Raw genomic sequence first — 25,701 nt, 5'->3', positions numbered from 1 at the left:
TGCCGGGGGCAGGGTGCGGGGCCGGGGCAGGGGGCGGGGCCGGGGGCGGGGGGCAGGGCCGGGGGCAGGGAGCGGGGCCATGTGCAGGGGGCGGGGCCGGGGGCGGGGGCGGGGCCAGGGTAGTAGGGCTGGGCAGGGGGCGGGGCAGGGGCGGGGCTGGGGCCAGGGGGCGGGGCCGGGGGCAGGGGGCGGGGCCATGTGCAGGGGGCGGGGCCGGGGGCGGGTGCGGGGGCGAGGCCTGGGTAGTAGGTCTTGGCAGGGGGCGGGGCCGGGGCCGGGGTCAGGGCGGGGCCGGGGGCAGGGGCAGGGCAGATGGCGGGGCCGGGGCGGGGCAAGGGCGGGGGCGGGGCCTGGGGAGGGTGCGGGGCCGCGGGGGCGGGGCCGGGGGCAGGGGCTGGGCCGTGGTGGTAGGGAGGGGCCAGGCGCGTGCCGGGGGCAGGGCCGGGGCGGGGCCGGGGCAGGGGGCGGGTCCGGTGGCGGGGCCAGGGGGCGGGGCCGGGGGCAGGGGCGGGGCCGGGGGCGGGGGCAGGGGTGGGGCCGGGGGCGGGGGTGGGGCCGGGGGCGGGGCTGGGGCAGGGGTGGGGCCGGGGCAGGGGGCGGGTCCGGTGGCGGGGCCAGGAGGCGGGGCCGGGGGCAGGGGCGGGGCCGGGGCAGGGGGCAGGGGTGGGGCCGGGGGCGGGGCTGGGGCAGGGGCGGGGCCGGGGCAGGGGGCGGGTCCGGTGGCAGGGCTGGGGCTGGGGCCAGGGGGCGGGGCCGGGGGCAGGGGCGGGGCCGGGGGCAGGCACGGGGGCAGGGGGCGGGGCCGGGGGCAGGGGCGGGGCCGGTGGCAGGGCCGGGGGCAGGGGCGGGGCCGGGGGCAGGGCCGGGGGCAGGGGCGGGGCCGGGGGCAGGCACGGGGCCGGTGGCAGGGCCGGGGGCAGGCACGGGGCCGGGGGCAGGGGGCGGGGCAGGGGGCAGGCACGGGGCCGGGTGCAGGGGCGGGGCAGGGGGCAGGGGCGGGGGCGGTGGCAGGGCCGGGGGCAGGGGCGGGGCCGGGGGCAGGCACGGGGCCGGTGGCAGGGGGCGGGGCCAGGGGCAGGGGCGGGGCCGGTGGCAGGGCCGGGGGCAGGGGCGGGGCCGGTGGCAGGGCCGGGGGCAGGGGCGGGGCCGGTGGCAGGGCCGGGGGCAGGGGCGGGGCCGGGGGCGGGGCCGGGGGCGGGGCCGGGGGCAGGGGTGGGGCAGGGGGCGGGGCCGGGGGCAGGGGGCGGGGCCGGGGGCAGGGGCGGGGCCGGGGGCGGGGCCGGGGGCGGGGCCGGGGGCAGGGGGCGGGGCCGGGGGCGGGGCCGGGGCCGGTGTTGGAGTCAACTCACCACAAGCAGAAATTGAAAGAGTGACGTCACAGGACAGCAGGTCGGTGATTGGCTGGTGACAGTTAAACCTCTCCCCAAACTGAGAAAGAAACAAAGAGCTTTATTCAATGAGCTCGATAAAATAATTAATTAATAAAACTAGGAATAGCGAGTGATTAAAAACTGAAATAAAGTAAATAAATAAATTCTGGTCTGTCAAGTGGTGGCAGTGCAGGTGATGTGTCGTCACTGCACAATGTGGAGTTTGTGGAGACCAGCGAGATCCCCAGGAACCACATCTGCAGTAAGTGTCTGCAACTCGAGGAACCTCGGCTCAGAGTCGTTCAGCTGGGGTCCGAGGTGCAGACATTGTGATACATCAGGGAGGGGGAGAGTTACCTGAACACTTTGTTCCAGGAGGCAGTCACACCTCTTAGGTTAGGTAATGGTTTAGATTTGTTCAGTGGTCAGGGACAGGAGGGTGTGACTGAGAGTCAGGCAGGTCTGGGGGACCCAGGATGTAGGAGCCTCAGCCTTTGACCTTGTCCATCAGGTACGAGGTACTTGCGACCTGTGTGGATGAGAACAAAGACTGCAGGAAGGATGGGCAAACTGACCACTGCACCGTGGTACTGGAGGCCATTCAAGTGGGGGGAATAAAAAGGAATGTGTTCGTGATAGGGGATAGTATTGTCAGGGGGATTGATAGTGTTCTCTGCAGCCATGAGCGAGAGTCCTGAAGGCTGTATTACCTGCCTGGTGCCAGGGTTAGGAACATCTCCTCACGACTGGAGAAGAACTTGAAGCAGGAGGGGGAGGATCCAGTTGTCATGGTCCATGTAGGAACCAACGACATAGGTAGAACTAGGAATGAGATTCTGCTGAGGGAGTTTGAGGAGCTCGGGTCCAAATTAAAAAGCAGAACCTCAAAGATAATATCTCTGGATTACTACTTGAGCCACTTGCAAATTGGCACAGGGACAAAGAAATTAGATGATTAAATGCGTGGCTGGAAGAGTGGTGTGGGGAGCAGGGGTTTCGATTCATGGGGCACTGGCACCAGTACTGGGGACAGAGGGAGCTGGTCCATTGGGACGGGCTCCACTTACTCCGGGCTCGGACCAGGGTCCTGGTGAATCGAGTAACTAGGGCTGTAGATAGGGCTTTAAACTAATAAGGGCCGGGAGGGGGGTCAGGTGAGGGGAAATTTAGGAATCTAATGAGAAAAGTCAAGGCAACAGAACAGTGTAGTGATTTGGGTAAAGATCAGGAGAGTGTGGCAGGAAGGGACAGAGAGTTTACCAATAATAGAGCATCAGCGAATAAGGTCAAAGCAGGAAAAAATGGTAAAAAGTCAAAATTAAAGGCTCTTTATCTGAATGTACGGAGCATTCGTGACAAGATAGATGAATTAGTGGCACAAATAGAGATAAATGGGTTTAATCAAATAGCCTTTACAGAGACATGGTTGCAAAGTGACCAATGTTGGGAACTAAATATTCCAGGGTACATGACATTTAGAAAAGACAGGCAGAATGGAACAGGAGTGGGTGTTGCCCTGATAATAAAGGATGAGATCAGGAGAGTGGTGAGAAAGAATCTTGGCTCAGACGATCAGGAAATAGAATCAGTCTGACTGGAGATAAGAAATAACAAGGGACAGAAAACACTGGTGGGAGTAGTTTATAGACCCCCTAACAGTAGCAATACCGTTGGACAGAGTATTAACCGTGAAATAATAGGAACTTGTAACAAAGATAATGCAGTAATCATGGGGGACATCAATCTACATATAGACTGGACAAATCAAATTGGCAAAAGTAGTCTGGAGGACAAGTTCATGGAATGCATTCGAGACAGTTTCCTGGAACAATAAATCATGGAACCAACCAGGGAACAGGCTATTTTAGATCTTGTCTTGTGTTGTGAGACAGGGTTAATTAGTAATCTCACAGTAAAGGATCCTCTGGGGCAGAGTGATCATTACATGACACAATTTCACATTGAGTTTGAGAGTGACGTACTTAAGTCAGAAACTAGAGTCTTAAATTTAAATAAAGCCAATTTCATAAGTATGAGGAGTGAGTTGGCGACAATATACATTCCATTGAGAAATAAAAACTCCACAGGAAAAGTGATCCATCTGTGGCTAAATAAAGAAGTTAAAAAAAGCATTAGATTAAAAGAAGAGGCCTATAATTTTGCCAAGAAGAGCAGTAAGCCTGAGGATTGGGAGAGTTTTAGAAACCAGCAAAGGACGACCAAAAAATTGATAAAAAGGGAGAAAATAGAATATGAAAGTAAACTAGCAAGAAATATAAAAACAGATTGTAAGAGCTTCTACAAGTATGTAAAAAGGAAGAGAGCAGCAAAAGTAAACGTGGGTCCTTGGAGGCTGAGACAGGAGAAATTATAATGGGGAATCAGGAAATGGCAGAGATATTAATCAAATATTTTGTATCTGTCTTCACAGTAGAAGACACAAAAAACATACCAGAAATAGTGGGGAACCAAGGGGCCAATGAGAATGAGGAGCTTAAAGTAATTAATATCAGTAGAGAAAAGTATTGGAGAAACTAATGGGACTAAAAGCCGATAAATCCCCTGGACCTGATGACCGACATCCTAGGGTTCTAAAAGAGGTGGCTGCAGAGATAGTGGATGCATTGGTTGTGATCTTCCAGAATTCCCAGGATTCTAGAATGGTCCCTGTGGATTGGAAGGTAGAAAATGTAACCCCGTTATTCAAGAAAGGAGGGAGAGAGAAAACAGGGAACTACAGGCCAGTTATCCTGACATCAGTCATCGGGAAAATGCTGGACTCCATTATTAAGGAAGTGGTAACAGGGCACTTAGAAAATCATAATATGATTTGGCAGAGTCAACATGGTTTTATGAAAGGGAAATCGTGCTTGACAAATTTGAGGATGTAACTAGCAGGGTAGATAAAGGGGAACCAGTGGATGTGGTATATTTGGATTTTTAAAAGGCATTCGGTAAGGTGCCACATAAAAGGTTGTTACACAAGATAAGGGCTCATGGGTTTGGGGGTAATATATTAAATTGGATAGAGGATTGGTTAATGGACAGAAAACAGAGAGTAGGATAAACGGGTCATTCTCGGGTTGGCAGGATATAACTAGTGGGGTGCCACAAGGATCAGTGCTTGGGCCTCAGCTATTTACAATCTATATTAATGACTTAGATGAAGGGACCGAGTGTAATATATCCAAGTTTGCTGACGATACAAAGCTAGGTGGGAAAGTAAGCTGTGAGGAGGGCACAAAGAGTCTGCAAAGGGATATAGACAGGTTAAGTGAGTGGGCAAGAAGGTGGCAGATGGAGTATAATGTGGGGAAATGTGAGGTTATTCACTTTGGTCGGAAGAATCGACAAACAGAATATTTTTTAAATGGTGAGAAACTATTAAACATTGGTGTTCAGAGAAATTTGGGTGCCCTCGTACAAGGAACACCAAAAGTTAACATGCAGGTACAGCAAGCAATTAGGAAAGCAAATGGCATGTTGGCCTTTATTGCAAGGGGGTTGGAGTACAAGAGTAAGGAAGTCTTACTACAATTGTACTGGACTTTGGTGAGACCTCACCTGGAGTACTGTGTACAGTTTTGGTCTCCTTAGCTGAGGAAGTATATATTTGCCTCAGAGGCGGTGCAATGAAGGTTCACGAGATTGATTCCTGGGATGAGAGGGTTGTCCTATGAGGGGAGATTGAGTAGAATGGGCCTATACTCTCTGGAGTTTAGGAGAATGAGAGGTGATCTCATTGAAACATATAAAATTCTGAGGGGGCTCGACAGGGTAGATGCTGAGAGGTTGTCTCCCCTGGTTGGAGAGTCTAGAACTAGGGGACATAGTCTCAGGATAAGGGGTCGGTCATTTAGAACTGAGATGAGGAGGAATTTCTTCACTCAGAGAGTTGTGAATCTTTGGAATTCTCCACCCCAGAGGGCTGTGGATGCTGGGTTATTAAACATATTGAAGGCTGAGATTGATAGATTTTTGGACTTTAGGGGAATCAAGGGATATGGGGATCGGGCAGGAAAGTAGAGATGAGGTCCCGTCTTCACACTGAGGACACCATCCAACGTGTTGTGTGGCACTACCACCGTGCTAAATGGGATAGATTCAGAACAGATGTAGCAGCTCAAAACTGGGCATCCATGAGGCGCTGTGGGCCATCAGCAGCAGCAGAATTATATTCCAGCACAATCTGCAACCTCATGGCCTGGCATATTCCTCACTCTACCATTACCAACAAGCCAGGGGATCAACCCTGGTTCAATGAGGAGTGTAGAAGAGCATGCCAGGAGCAGCACCAGGCGTACCTAAAAATGAGGTGCCAAACTGGTGAAGCTACAACTCAGGACTACATGCATGCTAAACAGTGGAAGCAACATGCTATCGACAGAGCTAAGCGATCAAAGATCAAAGCTCTGCAGTCCTGCCACATCCAGTCGTGAATGGTGGTGGACAATTAAACAACTAACGGGAGGAGGAGGCTCTGCAAACATCCCCATCCTCAATGATGGCGGAGTCCAGCATGTGAGTGCAAAAGAAAAGGCTGAGCGTTTGCAACCATCTTCAGCCAGAAGTGCCGAGTGGATGATCCATCTCGGCCTCCTCCCGATATCCCCACCATCACAGAAGCCAGTCTTCAGCCAATTCAATTCACTCCACGAGATATCAACAAACGGCTGAGTGCACTGGATACAGCAAAGGCTATGGGCCCCGACAACATCCCAGCTGTAGTGCTGAAGACTTGTGCTCCAGAACTAGCCGCGCCTCTAGCCAAGCTGTTCCAGCACAGCTACAACACTGGCATCTACCTGACAATGTGGAAAATTGCCCAGGTATGTCCTGTCCACAAAAAGCAGAACAAATCCAATCCGGCCAATTACCGCCCCATCAGTCTACTCTCAATCATCAGCAAAGTGATGGAAGGTGTCGACAGTGCTATCAAGCGGCACTTACTCACCAATAACCTGCTGACTGATGCTCAGTTTGGGTTCCGCCAGGACCACTCGGCTCCAGACCTCATTACAGCCTTGGTCCAAACATGGACAAAAGAGCTGAATTCCAGAGGTGAGGTGAGAGTGACTGCCCTTGACATCAAGGTAGCATTTGACCGAGTGTGGCACCAAGGAGCCCTAGTAAAATTGAAGTCAATGGGAATCAGGGGGAAAACTCTCCAGTGGCTGGAGTCATACCGAGCACAAAGGAAGATGGTAGTGGTTGTTGGAAGCCAATCATCTCAGCCCCAGGACATTGCTGCAGGAGTTCCTCAGGGCAGTGTCCTAGGCCCAACCATCTTCAGCTGCTTCATCAATGACCTTCCCTCCATCAAAAGGTCAAAAATGGGGATGTTTGCTGATGATAGCACAGTGTTCAGTTCCATTCGCAACCCCTCAGATAATGAAGCAGTCCGAGCCTGCATGCAGCAAGACCTGGACAACATCCAGGCTTGGGCTGATAAGTGGCAAGTAACATTCGCGTCAGACAAGTGCCAGGCAATGACCATCTCCAACAAGAGAGAGTCGAACCACCTCCCCTTGACATTCAACTGCATTACCGTCGCCGAATCCCCCACCATCAACAGCCTGGGGGTCACCATTGACCAGAAACTTAACTGGACCAGCCATATAAATACTGTGGCTACAAGAGCAGGTCAGAGACTGGGTATTCTGCGGCGAATGACTCACCTCCTGACTCCCCAAAGCCTTTCCACCATCTACAAGGCACAGGTCAGGAGTTTGTTGGAATACTCTCCACTTGCTTGGTTGAGTGCAGCTCCAACAACATTCAAGAAGCTTAACACCATCCAGGACAAAGCAGCCCACTTGATTGGCACCCCATCCACCACCCTAAACATTCACCCCCTTCACCACCGGCGCACAGTGGCTGCAGTGTGTACCATCCACAGGATGCACTGCAGCAACTCGCCAAGGCTTCTTCGACAGCACCTCCCAAACCCGCGACCTCTACCATCTAGAAGGACAAGAGCAGCAGGTACATGGGAACAACACCACCTGCACGTTCCCCTCCAAGTCACACACCGTCCCGACTTGGAAATATATCGCCGTTCCTTCATCGTCACTGGGTCAAAATCCTGGAACTCCCTTCCTAACAGCATTGTGGGAGAACCTTCAACACACGGACTGCAGCGGTTCAAGAAGGCGGCTCACCACCACCTTCTCAAGGGCAATTAGGGATGGGCAATAAATGCCGGCCTCGCCAGCGACGCCCACATCCTATGAATGATTTTGAAAAATGGTCAAATGATTTAAGGAATGGATTTGAAGCCATTGTAGCAATCAAAATTGGAGACGACAGGACCATTAAGAATGTCTGGGCATGGAAATGTAAGGGGCTATCTCAACATGAAAGGCCATAAGTAGAGATAGTAAAGGGGCCTTTTGCAATCCATGGTTCGAGACATGGTATTTTCCACATCAAAGGGACACCGGTCACATGGTCAAAGCCTAAACTGTCAATGATTGAAGTATGTGAATGATTGAGGCATAGCAACAGGGAGTGATTGGACAAGAAGAATGACCCTCCCCAATCCTACGTCCTATTGGTAGAAAATCAATATGAAAAGAAGACACAGATCGAAGAACAGTCTCACCACCTGGCAGTCACAATGAACGCAGACTGCAGGTGAACATCACACAAGGAACGCAGACTGCAGGTGAACATCACACAAGGAACGCAGACTGCAGGTGAACATCACACAAGGAACGCAGACTGCAGGTGAACATCCCACAATGAACACAGACAGCAGGTGAACATCGCACAATGAACGCAGACTGCAGGTGAACATCGCACAATGAACGCAGACTGCAGGTGAACATCCCACAATGAACGCAGACTGCAGGTGAACATCGCACAATGAACGCAGACTGCAGGTGAACATCGCACAATGAACGCAGACTGCAGGTGAACATCGCACAATGAACACAGACAGCAGGTGAACATCCCACAATGAACGCAGACTGCAGGTGAACATCGCACAATGAACACAGACTGCAGGTGAACATCGCACAATGAACACAGACAGCAGGTGAACATCCCACAATGAACGCAGACTGCAGGTGAACATCGCACAATGAACACAGACAGCAGGTGAACATCCCACAATGAACGCAGACTGCAGGTGAACATCGCACAATGAACGCAGACTGCAGGTGAACATCGCACAATGAACGCAGACTGCAGGTGAACATCGCACAATGAACGCAGACAGCAGGTGAACATCGCACAATGAACGCAGACTGCAGGTGAACATCGCACAATGAACGCAGAGAGCAGGTGAACATCGCACAATGAACGCAGACTGCAGGTGAACATCGCACAATGAACGCAGACTGCAGGTGAACATCACACAATGAACGCAGACTGCAGGTGAACATCGCACAATGAACGCAGACTGCAGGTGAACATCGCACAATGAATGCAGACAGCAGGTGAACATCGCACAATGAACGCAGACTGCAGGTGAACATCGCACAAGGAACGCTGACTGCAGGTGAACATCGCACAATGAACGCAGACTGCAGGTGAACATCGCACAATGAACGCAGACTGCAGGTGAACATCACACAATGAACGCAGACTGCAGGTGAACATCGCACAATGAACGCAGACTGCAGGTGAACATCGCACATTGAACGCAGACAGCAGGTGAACATCACACAATGAACGCAGACTGCAGGTGAACATCGCACAATGAACGCAGACTGCAGGTGAACATCATACAATGAACTCAGACTGCAGGTGAACATCGCACAATGAACGCAGACTGCAGGTGAACATCCCACAATGAACGCAGACTGCAGGTTAACATCGCACAATGAACGCAGACTGCAGGTGAACATTACACAATGAACGCAGACTGCAGGTGAACATCGCACAATGAACGCAGACTGCAGGTGACCATCCCACGATGAACGCAGACTGCAGGTTAACATCGCACAATGAACGGAGACTGCAGGTGAACATCCCACGATGAACACAGACTGCAGGTTAACATCGCACAATGAACACAGACTGCAGGTGAACATCCCACAATTAACGCAGACTGCAGGTTAACATCGCACAATGAACGCAGACTGCAGGTGAACATCCCACAATTAACGCAGACTGCAGGTGAACATCGCACAACGAACGCAGACTGCAGGTCAACATTACACAATGAACGCAGACTGCAGGTGAACATCGCACAATGAACACAGACTCCAGGTGAACATTACACAATGAACGCAGACTGCAGGTTAACATCGCACAATGAACGCAGACTGCAGGTGAACATCACACAACGAACGCAGACTGCAGGTGAACATCACACAATGAACGCAGACTGCAGGTTAACATTACACAATGAACGCAGACTGCAGGTGAGCATCGCACAAGGAACGCAGACTGCAGGTTAACATCGCACAATGAACACAGACTGCAGGTTAACATCACACAATGAACGCAGACTGCAGGTGAACATCGCACAAGGAACGCAGACTGCAGGTGAACATCGCACAATGAACACAGACTGCAGGTGAACATCGCACAATGAACACAGACTGCAGGTGAACATCCCACAATGAACGCAGACTGCAGGTTAACATCGCACAATGAACACAGACTGCAGGTGAACATCACACAATGAACGCAGACTGCAGGTTAACATTACACAATGAACGCAGACTGCAGGTGAGCATCGCAAAAGGAACGCAGACTGCAGGTTAACATCGCACAATGAACACAGACTGCAGGTTAACATCACACAATGAACGCAGACTGCAGGTGAACATCGCACAATGAACACAGACTGCAGGTGAACATCGCACAATGAACGCAGACTGCAGGTGAACATTGCACAATGAACGCAGACTGCAGGTGAACATCGCACAATGAACGCAGACTGCAGGTTAACATCGAACAATGAACGCAGACTGCAGGTGAACATTACACAATGAACGCAGACTGCAGGTGAACTTCGCACAATGAACGCAGACTGCAGGTGAACATCCCACAATGAACGCAGACTGCAGGTTAACATCGCACAATGAACACAGACTGCAGGTGAACATCCCACAATGAACGCAGACTGCAGGTAAACATCGCAAAATGAACGCAGACTGCAGCTGAACATTACACAATGAACGCAGACTGCAGGTGAACATCGCACAATGAACGCAGACTGCAGGTGAACATTACACAATGAACGCAGACTGCAGGTTAACATCGCACAATGAACACAGACTGCAGGTGAACATCCCACAATGAACGCAGACTGCAGGTGAACATCGCACAATGAACACAGACTGCAGGTGAACATCGCACAATGAACGCAGACTGCAGGTGAACATCGCACAATGAACGCAGACTGCAGGTGAACATCGCACAATGAACGCAGACTGCAGGTTAACATCGCACAATGAACGCAGACTGCAGGTGAACATTACACAACGAACGCAGACTGCAGGTTAACATCGCACAATGAACACAGACTGCAGGTGAACATCGCACAATGAACGCAGACTGCAGGTTAACATCGCACAATGAACGCAGACTGCAGGTGAACCTCGCACAATGAACGCAGTCTGCAGGTGAACATCGCACAAGGAACGCAGACTGCACGTGAACATCACACAATGAACGCAGACTGCAGGTAAACATTGCACAATGAACGCAGACTGCAGCTGAACATTACACAATGAACGCAGACTGCAGGTGAACATCACACAATGAACGCAGACTGCAGGTGAACATTACACAATGAACGCAGACTGCAGGTTAACATCGCACAATGAACACAGACTGCAGGTGAACATCCCACAATGAACGCAGACTGCAGGTGAACATCGCACAATGAACACAGACTGCAGGTGAACATCGCACAATGAACGCAGACTGCAGGTGAACATCGCACAATGAACGCGGACTGCAGGTGAACATCGCACAATGAACGCAGACTGCAGGGTAACATCGCACAATGAACGCAGACTGCAGGTGAACATTACACAATGAACGCAGACTGCAGGTGAACATCGCACAATGAACGCAGACTGCAGGTGAACATCCCACAATGAACGCAGACTGCAGGTTAACATCGCACAATGAACACAGACTGCAGGTGAACATCCCACAATGAACGCAGACTGCAGGTAAACATTGCACAATGAACGCAGACTGCAGCTGAATATTACACAATGAACGCAGACTGCAGGTGAACATCGCACAATGAACGCAGCCTGCAGGTGAACATTACACAATGAACGCAGACTGCAGGTTAACATCGCACAATGAACACAGACTGCAGGCGAACATCCCACAATGAACGCAGACTGCAGGTTAACATCGCACAATGAACGCAGACTGCAGGTGAACCTCGCACAATGAACGCAGTCTGCAGGTGAACATCGCACAAGGAACGCAGACTGCAGGTGAACATCACATAATGAACGCAGACTGCAGGTTAACATCGCACAAGGAACGCAGACTGCAGGTGAACATCACACAATGAACGCAGACTGCAGGTTAACATCGCACAATGAACACAGACTGCAGGTGAACATCACACAATGAACGCAGACTGCAGGTGAACATCGCACAATGAACGCAGACTGCAGGTGAACATTACACAATGAACGCAGACTGCAGGTTAACATCGCACAATGAACACAGACTGCAAGTGAACATCCCACAATGAACGCAGACTGCAGGTTAACATCGCACAATGAACGCAGACTGCAGGTGAACCTCGCACAATGAACGCAGTCTGCAGGTGAACATCGCACAAGGAACGCAGACTGCAGGTGAACATCACACAATGAACGCAGACTGCAGGTAAACATCGCACAATGAACGCAGACTGCAGCTGAACATTACACAATGAACGCAGACTGCAGGTGAACATCGCACAATGAACGCAGACTGCAGGTGAACATTACACAATGAACGCAGACTGCAGGTGAACATCGCACAATGAACACAGACTGCAGGTGAACATTCCACAATGAACGCAGACTGCAGGTTAACATCGCACAATGAACACAGACTGCAGGTGAACATCCCACAATGAACGCAGACTGCAGGTAAACATCGCAAAATGAACGCAGACTGCAGCTGATCATTACACAATGAACGCAGACTGCAGGTGAACATCGCACAATGAACGCAGACTGCAGGTGAACATTACACAATGAACGCAGACTGCAGGTTAACATCGCACAATGAACACAGACTGCAGGTGAACATCGCACAATGAACACAGACTGCAGGTGAACATCGCACAATGAACGCAGACTGCAGGTGAACATCGCACAATGAACGCAGACTGCAGGTGAACATCGCACAATGAACGCAGACTGCAGGTGAACATCGCACAATGAACGCAGACTGCAGGTTAACATCGCACAATGAACGCAGACTGCAGGTGAACATTACACAATGAACGCAGACTGCAGGTTAACATCGCACAATGAACACAGACTGCAGGTGAACATCCCACAATGAACGCAGACTGCAGGTTAACATCGCACAATGAACGCAGACTGCAGGTGAACCTCGCACAATGAACGCAGTCTGCAGGTGAACATCGCACAAGGAACGCAGACTGCAGGTGAACATCACACAATGAACGCAGACTGCAGGTAAACATTGCACAATGAACGCAGACTGCAGATGAACATTACACAATGAACGCAGACTGCAGGTGAACATCGCACAATGAACGCAGACTGCAGGTGAACATTACACAATGAACGCAGACTGCAGGTTAACATCGCACAATGAACACAGACTGCAGGTGAACATCCCACAATGAACGCAGACTGCAGGTGAACATCGCACAATGAACACAGACTGCAGGTGAACATCGCACAATGAACGCAGACTGCAGGTGAACATCGCACAATGAACGCGGACTGCAGGTGAACATCGCACAATGAACGCAGACTGCAGGTTAACATCGCACAATGAACGCAGACTGCAGGTGAACATTACACAATGAACGCAGACTGCAGGTGAACATCGCACAATGAACGCAGACTGCAGGTGAACATCCCACAATGAACGCAGACTGCAGGTTAACATCGCACAATGAACACAGACTGCAGGTGAACATCCCACAATGAACGCAGACTGCAGGTAAACATTGCACAATGAACGCAGACTGCAGCTGAACATTACACAATGAACGCAGACTGCAGGTGAACATCGCACAATGAACGCAGACTGCAGGTGAACATTACACAATGAACGCAGACTGCAGGTTAACATCGCACAATGAACACAGACTGCAGGTGAACATCCCACAATGAACGCAGACTGCAGGTTAACATCGCACAATGAACGCAGACTGCAGGTGAACCTCGCACAATGAACGCAGTCTGCAGGTGAACATCGCACAAGGAACGCAGACTGCAGGTGAACATCACACAATGAACGCAGACTGCAGGTTAACATCGCACAAAGAACGCAGACTGCAGGTGAACATCACACAATGAACGCAGACTGCAGGTTAACATCGCACAATGAACACAGACTGCAGGTGAACATCACACAATGAACGCAGACTGCAGGTGAACATCGCACAATGAACGCAGACTGCAGGTGAACATTACACAATGAACGCAGACTGCAGGTTAACATCGCACAATGAACACAGACTGCAAGTGAACATCCCACAATGAACGCAGACTGCAGGTTAACATCGCACAATGAACGCAGACTGCAGGTGAACCTCGCACAATGAACGCAGTCTGCAGGTGAACATCGCACAAGGAACGCAGACTGCAGGTGAACATCACACAATGAACGCAGACTGCAGGTAAACATCGCACAATGAACGCAGACTGCAGCTGAACATTACACAATGAACGCAGACTGCAGGTGAACATCGCACAATGAACGCAGACTGCAGGTGAACATCACACAATGAACGCAGACTGCAGGTTAACATCGCACAATGAACACAGACTGCAGGAGAACATCCCACAATGAACGCAGACTGCAGGTGAACATCGCACAATGAACACAGACTGCAGGTGAACATCGCCCAATGAACGCAGACTGCAGGTGAACATCGCACAATGAACGCAGACTGCAGGTGAACATCGCACAATGAACGCAGACTGCAGGTTAACATCGCACAATGAACGCAGACTGTAGGTGAACATTACACAATGAACGCAGACTGCAGGTGAACATCGCACAATGAACGCAGACTGCAGGTGAACATCGCACAATGAACGCAGACTGCAGGTGAACATCCCACAATGAACGCAGACTGCAGGTTAACATCGCACAATGAACACAGACTGCAGGTGAACATCCCACAATGAACGCAGACTGCAGGTAAACATCGCACAATGAACGCAGACTGCAGCTGAACATTACACAATGAACGCAGACTGCAGGTGAACATCGCACAATGAACGCAGACTGCAGGTGAACATTACACAATGAACGCAGACTGCAGGTTAACATCGCACAATGAACACAGACTGCAGGTGAACATCCCACAATGAACGCAGACTGCAGCTGAACATTACACAATGAACGCAGACTGCAGGTGAACATCGCACAATGAACACAGACTGCAGGTGAACATCCAACAATGAACGCAGACTGCAGGTGAACATCGCACAGTGAACGAAAACTGCAGGTGAACATCGCACAATGAACGCAGATTGCAGGTGAACATCGCGCAATGAACGCAGACTGCGGGTGAACATCGCGCAATGAACGCAGACTGCAGGTGAACATCGCACAATGAACGCAGATTGCAGGTGAACATCGCGCAATGAACGCAGACTGCTGGTGAACATCGCGCAATGAACGCAGACTGCAGGTGAACCTTGCACAATGAACGCAGTCTGCAGGTGAACATCGCACAAGGAACGCAGACTGCAGGTGAACATCACACAATGAACGCAGACTGCAGGTAAACATCGCACAATGAACGCAGACTGCAGCTGAACATTACACAATGAACGCAGACTGCAGGTGAACATCGCACAATGAACGCAGACTGCAGGTGAACATTACACAATGAACGCAGACTGCAGGTTAACATCGCACAATGAACACAGACTGCAGGTGAACATCCCACAATGAACGCAGACTGCAGGTGTACATCGCACAATGAACGCAGACTGCAGGTTAACATCGCACATTGAACGCAGACTGCAGGTGAACATTACACAATGAACGCAGACTGCAGGTGAACATCGCACAATGAACGCAGACTGCAGGTGAACATCCCACAATGAACGCAGACTGCAGGTAAACATTGCACAATGAACGCAGACTGCAGCTGAACATTACACAATGAACGCAGACTGCAGGTGAACATCGCACAATGAACGCAGACTGCAGGTGAACATTACACAATGAACGCAGACTGCAGGTTAACATCGCACAATGAACACAGACTGCAGGCGAACATCCCACAATGAACGCAGACTGCAGGTTAACATCGCACAATGAACGCAGACTGCAGGTGAACCTCGCACAATGAACGCAGTCTGCAGGTGAACATCGCACAAGGAACGCAGACTGCAGGTGAACATCACACAATGAACGCAGACTGCAGGTTAACATCGCACAAGGAACGCAGACTGCAGGTGAACATCACACAATGAACGCAGACTGCAGGTTAACATCGCACAATGAACACAGACTGCAGGTGAACATCACACAATGAACGCAGACTGCAGGTGAACATCGCACAATGAACGCAGACTGCAGGTGAACATTACACAATGAACGCAGACTGCAGGTTAACATCGCACAATGAACACAGACTGCAAGTGAACATCCCACAATGAAAGCAGACTGCAGGTTAACATCGCACAATGAACGCAGACTGCAGGTGAACCTCGCACAATGAACGCAGTCTGCAGGTGAACATCGCACAAGGAACGCAGACTGCAGGTGAACATCACACAATGAACGCAGACTGCAGGTAAACATCGCACAATGAACGCAGACTGCAGCTGAACATTACACAATGAACGCAGACTGCAGGTGAACATCGCACAATGAACGCAGACTGCAGGTGAACATTACACAATGAACGCAGACTGCAGGTTAACATCGCACAATGAACACAGACTGCAGGTGAACATCCCACAATGAACGCAGACTGCAGGTGAACATCGCACAATGAACACAGACTGCAGGTGAACATCGCACAATGAACACAGACTGCAGGTGAACATCGCACAATGAACGCAGACTGCAGGTGAACATCGCAAAATGAACGCAGACTGCAGGTTAACATCGCACAATGAACGCAGACTGCAGGTGAACATTACACAATGAACGCAGACTGCAGGTGAACATCGCACAATGAACGCAGACTGCAGGTGAACATCGCACAATGAACGCAGACCGCAGGTGAACATCCCAGAATGAACGCAGACTGCAGGTTAACATCGCACAATGAACACAGACTGCAGGTGAACATCCCACAATGAACGCAGACTGCAGGTAAACATCGCACAATGAACGCAGACTGCAGCTGAACATTACACAATGAACGCAGACTGCAGGTGAACATCGCACAATGAACGCAGACTGCAGGTGAACATTACACAATGAACGCAGACTGCAGGTTAACATCGCACAATGAACACAGACTGCAGGTGAACATCCCACAATGAACGCAGACTGCAGCTGAACATTACACAATGAACGCAGACTGCAGGTGAACATCGCAGAATGAACACAGACTGCAGGTGAACATCGCACAATGAACGCAGACTGCAGGTGAACATCGCACAGTGAACGAAAACTGCAGGTGAACATCGCACAATGAACGCAGACTGCAGGTGAACATCGCACAATGAACGCAGACTGCAGGTGAACATCGCACAATGAACGCAGATTGCAGGTGAACATCGCGCAATGAACGCAGACTGCAGGTGAACATCGCGCAATGAACGCAGACTGCAGGTGAACCTTGCACAATGAACGCAGTCTGCAGGTGAACATCGCACAAGGAACGCAGACTGCAGGTGAACATCACACAATGAACGCAGACTGCAGGTAAACATCGCACAATGAACGCAGACTGCAGCTGAACATTACACAATGAACGCAGACTGCAGGTGAACATCGCACAATGAACGCAGACTGCAGGTGAACATTACACAATGAACGCAGACTGCAGGTTAACATCGCACAATGAACACAGACTGCAGGTGAACATCCCACAATGAACGCAGACTGCAGGTGAACATCGCACAATGAACACAGACTGCAGGTGAACATCGCACAATGAACGCAGACTGCAGGTGAACCTCGCACAATGAACGCAGACTGCAGGTGAACATCGCACAATGAACGCAGACTGCAGGTTAACATCGCACAATGAACGCAGACTGCAGGTGAACATTACACAATGAACGCAGACTGCAGGTGAACATCGCACAATGAACGCAGACTGCAGGTGAACATCGCACAATGAACGCAGACTGCAGGTGAACATCCCACAATGAACGCAGACTGCAGGTTAACATCGCACAATGAACACAGACTGCAGGTGAACATCCCACAATGAACGCAGACTGCAGGTAAACATCGCACAATGAACGCAGACTGCAGCTGAACATTACACAATGAACGCAGACTGCAGGTGAACATCGCACAATGAACGCAGACTGCAGGTGAACATCCCACAATGAACGCAGACTGCAGGTTAACATCGCACAATGAACACAGACTGCAGGTGAACATCCCACAATGAACGCAGACTGCAGGTAAACATTGCACAATGAACGCAGACTGCAGCTGAACATTACACAATGAACGCAGACTGCAGGTGAACATCGCACAATGAACGCAGACTGCAGGTGAACATTACACAATGAACGCAGACTGCAGATTAACATCGCACAATGAACACAGACTGCAGGTGAACATCCCACAATGAACGCAGACTGCAGGTTAACATCGCACAATGAACGCAGACTGCAGGTGAACCTCGCACAATGAACGCAGTCTGCAGGTGAACATCGCACAAGGAACGCAGACTGCAGGTGAACATCACACAATGAACGCAGACTGCAGGTTAACATCGCACAAGTTACTCAGACTGCAGGTGAACATCACACAATGAACGCAGACTGCAGGTTAACATCGCACAATGAACACAGACTGCAGGTGAACATCACACAATGAACGCAGACTGCAGGTGAACATCGCACAATGAACGCAGACTGCAGGTGAACATTACACAATGAACGCAGACTGCAGGTTAACATCGCACAATGAACACAGACTGCAAGTGAACATCCCACAATGAAAGCAGACTGCAGGTTAACATCGCACAATGAACGCAGACTGCAGGTGAACCTCGCACAATGAACGCAGACTGCAGGTGAACATCGCACAATGAACGCAGACTGCAGGTGAACATCGCACAATGAACACAGACTGCAGGTGAACATCGCACAATGAACACAGACTGCAGGTGAACATCGCACAATGAACGCAGACTGCAGGTGAACATCGCAAAATGAACGCAGACTGCAGGTTAACATCGCACAATGAACGCAGACTGCAGGTGAACATTACACAATGAACGCAGACTGCAGGTGAACATCGCACAATGAACGCAGACTGCAGGTGAACATCGCACAATGAACGCAGACCGCAGGTGAACATCCCAGAATGAACGCAGACTGCAGGTTAACATCGCACAATGAACACAGACTGCAGGTGTACATCCCACAATGAACGCAGACTGCAGGTAAACATCGCACAATGAACGCAGACTGCAGCTGAACATTACACAATGAACGCAGACTGCAGGTGAACATCGCACAATGAACGCAGACTGCAGGTGAACATTACACAATGAACGCAGACTGCAGGTTAACATCGCACAATGAACACAGACTGCAGGTGAACATCCCACAATGAACGCAGACTGCAGCTGAACATTACACAATGAACGCAGACTGCAGGTGAACATTGCAGAATGAACACAGACTGCAGGTTAACATCGCACAATGAACACAGACTGCAGGCGAACATCCCACAATGAACGCAGACTGCAGGTTAACATCGCACAATGAACGCAGACTGCAGGTGAACCTCGCACAATGAACGCAGTCTGCAGGTGAACATCGCACAAGGAACGCAGACTGCAGGTGAACATCACACAATGAACGCAGACTGCAGGTTAACATCGCACAAGGAACGCAGACTGCAGGTGAACATCACACAATGAACGCAGACTGCAGGTTAACATCGCACAATGAACACAGACTGCAGGTGAACATCACACAATGAACGCAGACTGCAGGTGAACATCGCACAATGAACGCAGACTGCAGGTGAACATTACACAATGAACGCAGACTGCAGGTTAACATCGCACAATGAACACAGACTGCAAGTGAACATCCCACAATGAAAGCAGACTGCAAGTTAACATCGCACAATGAACGCAGACTGCAGGTGAACCTCGCACAATGAACACAGACTGCAGGTGAACATCCCACAATGAACGCAGACTGCAGGTAAACATCGCACAATGAACGCAGACTGCAGCTGAACATTACACAATGAACGCAGACTGCAGGTGAACATCGCACAATGAACGCAGACTGCAGGTGAACATTACACAATGAACGCAGACTGCAGGTTAACATCGCACAATGAACACAGACTGCAGGTGAACATCCCACAATGAACGCAGACTGCAGCTGAACATTACACAATGAACGCAGACTGCAGGTGAACATCGCAGAATGAACACAGACTGCAGGTGAACATCGCACAATGAACGCAGACTGCAGGTGAACATCGCACAGTGAACGAAAACTGCAGGTGAACATCGCACAATGAACGCAGACTGCAGGTGAACATCGCACAATGAACGCAGACTGCAGGTGAACATCGCACAATGAACGCAGATTGCAGGTGAACATCGCGCAATGAACGCAGACTGCAGGTGAACATCGCGCAATGAACGCAGACTGCAGGTGAACCTTGCACAATGAACGCAGTCTGCAGGTGAACATCGCACAAGGAACGCAGACTGCAGGTGAACATCACACAATGAACGCAGACTGCAGGTAAACATCGCACAATGAACGCAGACTGCAGCTGAACATTACACAATGAACGCAGACTGCAGGTGAACATCGCACAATGAACGCAGACTGCAGGTGAACATTACACAATGAACGCAGACTGCAGGTTAACATCGCACAATGAACACAGACTGCAGGTGAACATCCCACAATGAACGCAGACTGCAGGTGAACATCGCACAATGAACACAGACTGCAGGTGAACATCGCACAATGAACGCAGACTGCAGGTGAACATTACACAATGAACGCAGACTGCAGGTGAACATCGCACAATGAACGCAGACTGCAGGTGAACATCGCACAATGAACGCAGACTGCAGGTGAACATCCCACAATGAACGCAGACTGCAGGTTAACATCGCACAATGAACACAGACTGCAGGTGAACATCCCACAATGAACGCAGACTGCAGGTAAACATCGCACAATGAACGCAGACTGCAGCTGAACATTACACAATGAACGCAGACTGCAGGTGAACATCGCACAATGAACGCAGACTGCAGGTGAACATCCCACAATGAACGCAGACTGCAGGTTAACATCGCACAATGAACACAGACTGCAGGTGAACATCCCACAATGAACGCAGACTGCAGGTAAACATTGCACAATGAACGCAGACTGCAGGTGAACATTACACAATGAACGCAGACTGCAGGTGAACATCGCACAATGAACGCAGACTGCAGGTGAACATTACACAATGAACGCAGACTGCAGGTTAACATCGCACAATGAACACAGACTGCAGGTGAACATCCCACAATGAACGCAGACTGCAGCTGAACATTACACAATGAACGCAGACTGCAGGTGAACATTGCAGAATGAACACAGACTGCAGGTTAACATCGCACAATGAACACAGACTGCAGGCGAACATCCCACAATGAACGCAGACTGCAGGTTAACATCGCACAATGAACGCAGACTGCAGGTGAACCTCGCACAATGAACGCAGTCTGCAGGTGAACATCGCACAAGGAACGCAGACTGCAGGTGAACATCACACAATGAACGCAGACTGCAGGTTAACATCGCACAAGGAACGCAGACTGCAGGTGAACATCACACAATGAACGCAGACTGCAGGTTAACATCGCACAATGAACACAGACTGCAGGTGAACATCACACAATGAACGCAGACTGCAGGTGAACATCGCACAATGAACGCAGACTGCAGGTGAACATTACACAATGAACGCAGACTGCAGGTTAACATCGCACAATGAACACAGACTGCAAGTGAACATCCCACAATGAAAGCAGACTGCAGGTTAACATCGCACAATGAACGCAGACTGCAGGTGAACCTCGCACAATGAACGCAGTCTGCAGGTGAACATCGCACAAGGAACGCAGACTGCAGGTGAACATCACACAATGAACGCAGACTGCAGGTAAACATCGCACAATGAACGCAGACTGCAGCTGAACATTACACAATGAACGCAGACTGCAGGTGAACATCGCACAATGAACGCAGACTGCAGGTGAACATTACACAATGAACGCAGACTGCAGGTTAACATCGCACAATGAACACAGACTGCAGGTGAACATCCCACAATGAACGCAGACTGCAGGTGAACATCGCACAATGAACACAGACTGCAGGTGAACATCGCACAATGAACACAGACTGCAGGTGAACATCGCACAATGAACGCAGACTGCAGGTGAACATCGCAAAATGAACGCAGACTGCAGGTTAACATCGCACAATGAACGCAGACTGCAGGTGAACATTACACAATGAAAGCAGACTGCAGGTGAACATCGCACAATGAACGCAGACTGCAGGTGAACATCGCACAATGAACGCAGACCGCAGGTGAACATCCCAGAATGAACGCAGACTGCAGGTTAACATCGCACAATGAACACAGACTGCAGGTGAACATCCCACAATGAACGCAGACTGCAGGTAAACATCGCACAATGAACGCAGACTGCAGCTGAACATTACACAATGAACGCAGACTGCAGGTGAACATCGCACAATGAACGCAGACTGCAGGTGAACATTACACAATGAACGCAGACTGCAGGTTAACATCGCACAATGAACACAGACTGCAGGTGAACATCCCACAATGAACGCAGACTGCAGCTGAACATTACACAATGAACGCAGACTGCAGGTGAACATCGCAGAATGAACACAGACTGCAGGTGAACATCGCACAATGAACGCAGACTGCAGGTGAACATCGCACAGTGAACGAAAACTGCAGGTGAACATCGCACAATGAACGCAGACTGCAGGTGAACATCGCACAATGAACGCAGACTGCAGGTGAACATCGCACAATGAACGCAGATTGCAGGTGAACATCGCGCAATGAACGCAGACTGCAGGTGAACATCGCGCAATGAACGCAGACTGCAGGTGAACCTTGCACAATGAACGCAGTCTGCAGGTGAACATCGCACAAGGAACGCAGACTGCAGGTGAACATCACACAATGAACGCAGACTGCAGGTAAACATCGCACAATGAACGCAGACTGCAGCTGAACATTACACAATGAACGCAGACTGCAGGTGAACATCGCACAATGAACGCAGACTGCAGGTGAACATTACACAATGAACGCAGACTGCAGGTTAACATCGCACAATGAACACAGACTGCAGGTGAACATCCCACAATGAACGCAGACTGCAGGTGAACATCGCACAATGAACACAGACTGCAGGTGAACATCGCACAATGAACGCAGACTGCAGGTGAACATTACACAATGAACGCAGACTGCAGGTGAACATCGCACAATGAACGCAGACTGCAGGTGAACATCGCACAATGAACGCAGACTGCAGGTGAACATCCCACAATGAACGCAGACTGCAGGTTAACATCGCACAATGAACACAGACTGCAGGTGAACATCCCACAATGAACGCAGACTGCAGGTAAACATCGCACAATGAACGCAGACTGCAGCTGAACATTACACAATGAACGCAGACTGCAGGTGAACATCGCACAATGAACGCAGACTGCAGGTGAACATCCCACAATGAACGCAGACTGCAGGTTAACATCGCACAATGAACACAGACTGCAGGTGAACATCCCACAATGAACGCAGACTGCAGGTAAACATTGCACAATGAACGCAGACTGCAGCTGAACATTACACAATGAACGCAGACTGCAGGTGAACATCGCACAATGAACGCAGACTGCAGGTGAACATTACACAATGAACGCAGACTGCAGATTAACATCGCACAATGAACACAGACTGCAGGTGAACATCCCACAATGAACGCAGACTGCAGGTTAACATCGCACAATGAACGCAGACTGCAGGTGAACCTCGCACAATGAACGCAGTCTGCAGGTGAACATCGCACAAGGAACGCAGACTGCAGGTGAACATCACACAATGAACGCAGACTGCAGGTTAACATCGCACAATGAACACAGACTGCAGGTGAACATCGCACAATGAACGCAGACTGCAGGTGAACATCGCACAGTGAACGAAAACTGCAGGTGAACATCGCACAATGAACGCAGACTGCAGGTGAACATCGCACAATGAACGCAGACTGCAGGTGAACATCGCACAATGAACGCAGATTGCAGGTGAACATCGCGCAATGAACGCAGACTGCAGGTGAACATCGCGCAATGAACGCAGACTGCAGGTGAACCTTGCACAATGAACGCAGTCTGCAGGTGAACATCGCACAAGGAACGCAGACTGCAGGTGAACATCACACAATGAACGCAGACTGCAGGTAAACATCGCACAATGAACGCAGACTGCAGCTGAACATTACACAATGAACGCAGACTGCAGGTGAACATCGCACAATGAACGCAGACTGCAGGTGAACATTACACAATGAACGCAGACTGCAGGTTAACATCGCACAATGAACACAGACTGCAGGTGAACATCCCACAATGAACGCAGACTGCAGGTGAACATCGCACAATGAACACAGACTGCAGGTGAACATCGCACAATGAACGCAGACTGCAGGTGAACATTACACAATGAACGCAGACTGCAGGTGAACATCGCACAATGAACGCAGACTGCAGGTGAACATCGCACAATGAACGCAGACTGCAGGTGAACATCCCACAATGAACGCAGACTGCAGGTTAACATCGCACAATGAACACAGACTGCAGGTGAACATCCCACAATGAACGCAGACTGCAGGTAAACATCGCACAATGAACGCAGACTGCAGCTGAACATTACACAATGAACGCAGACTGCAGGTGAACATCGCACAATGAACGCAGACTGCAGGTGAACATCCCACAATGAACGCAGACTGCAGGTTAACATCGCACAATGAACACAGACTGCAGGTGAACATCCCACAATGAACGCAGACTGCAGGTAAACATTGCACAATGAACGCAGACTGCAGCTGAACATTACACAATGAACGCAGACTGCAGGTGAACATCGCACAATGAACGCAGACTGCAGGTGAACATTACACAATGAACGCAGACTGCAGATTAACATCGCACAATGAACACAGACTGCAGGTGAACATCCCACAATGAACGCAGACTGCAGGTTAACATCGCACAATGAACGCAGACTGCAGGTGAACCTCGCACAATGAACGCAGTCTGCAGGTGAACATCGCACAAGGAACGCAGACTGCAGGTGAACATCACACAATGAACGCAGACTGCAGGTTAACATCGCACAAGGAACGCAGACTGCAGGTGAACATCACACAATGAACGCAGACTGCAGGTTAACATCGCACAATGAACACAGACTGCAGGTGAACATCACACAATGAACGCAGACTGCAGGTGAACATCGCACAATGAACGCAGACTGCAGGTGAACATTACACAATGAACGCAGACTGCAGGTTAACATCGCACAATGAACACAGACTGCAAGTGAACATCCCACAATGAAAGCAGACTGCAGGTTAACATCGCACAATGAACGCAGACTGCAGGTGAACCTCGCACAATGAACGCAGTCTGCAGGTGAACATCGCACAAGGAACGCAGACTGCAGGTGAACATCACACAATGAACGCAGACTGCAGGTAAACATCGCACAATGAACGCAGACTGCAGCTGAACATTACACAATGAACGCAGACTGCAGGTGAACATCGCACAATGAACGCAGACTGCAGGTGAACATTACACAATGAACGCAGACTGCAGGTTAACATCGCACAATGAACACAGACTGCAGGTGAACATCCCACAATGAACGCAGA

The 25,701-nt window shown here is 50.4% G+C and overlaps 1 protein-coding gene across 1 annotated transcript in view; it reads right to left on the bottom strand.

Moving 5' to 3' along the window:
- The window catches only part of vegfd (vascular endothelial growth factor D), a 149,761-nt gene that overhangs the window by 28,817 nt on the left and 95,243 nt on the right, over window positions 1-25,701 (bottom strand). Inside the window, exon 2 of the mRNA XM_067992418.1 lies at window positions 1,350-1,428. Coding sequence (XP_067848519.1) covers window positions 1,350-1,428 — 79 coding nt within the window. The remainder of the gene's footprint in view (window positions 1-1,349; window positions 1,429-25,701) is intronic.

Source organism: Heptranchias perlo, chromosome 11, assembly GCF_035084215.1.
Source record: "Heptranchias perlo isolate sHepPer1 chromosome 11, sHepPer1.hap1, whole genome shotgun sequence".
Classification (NCBI taxonomy): Eukaryota; Metazoa; Chordata; class Chondrichthyes; order Hexanchiformes; family Hexanchidae; genus Heptranchias; species Heptranchias perlo.
Note: the sequence above shows the minus strand (reverse complement) of the source record. Positions and strands in the feature narration are given on the sequence as shown.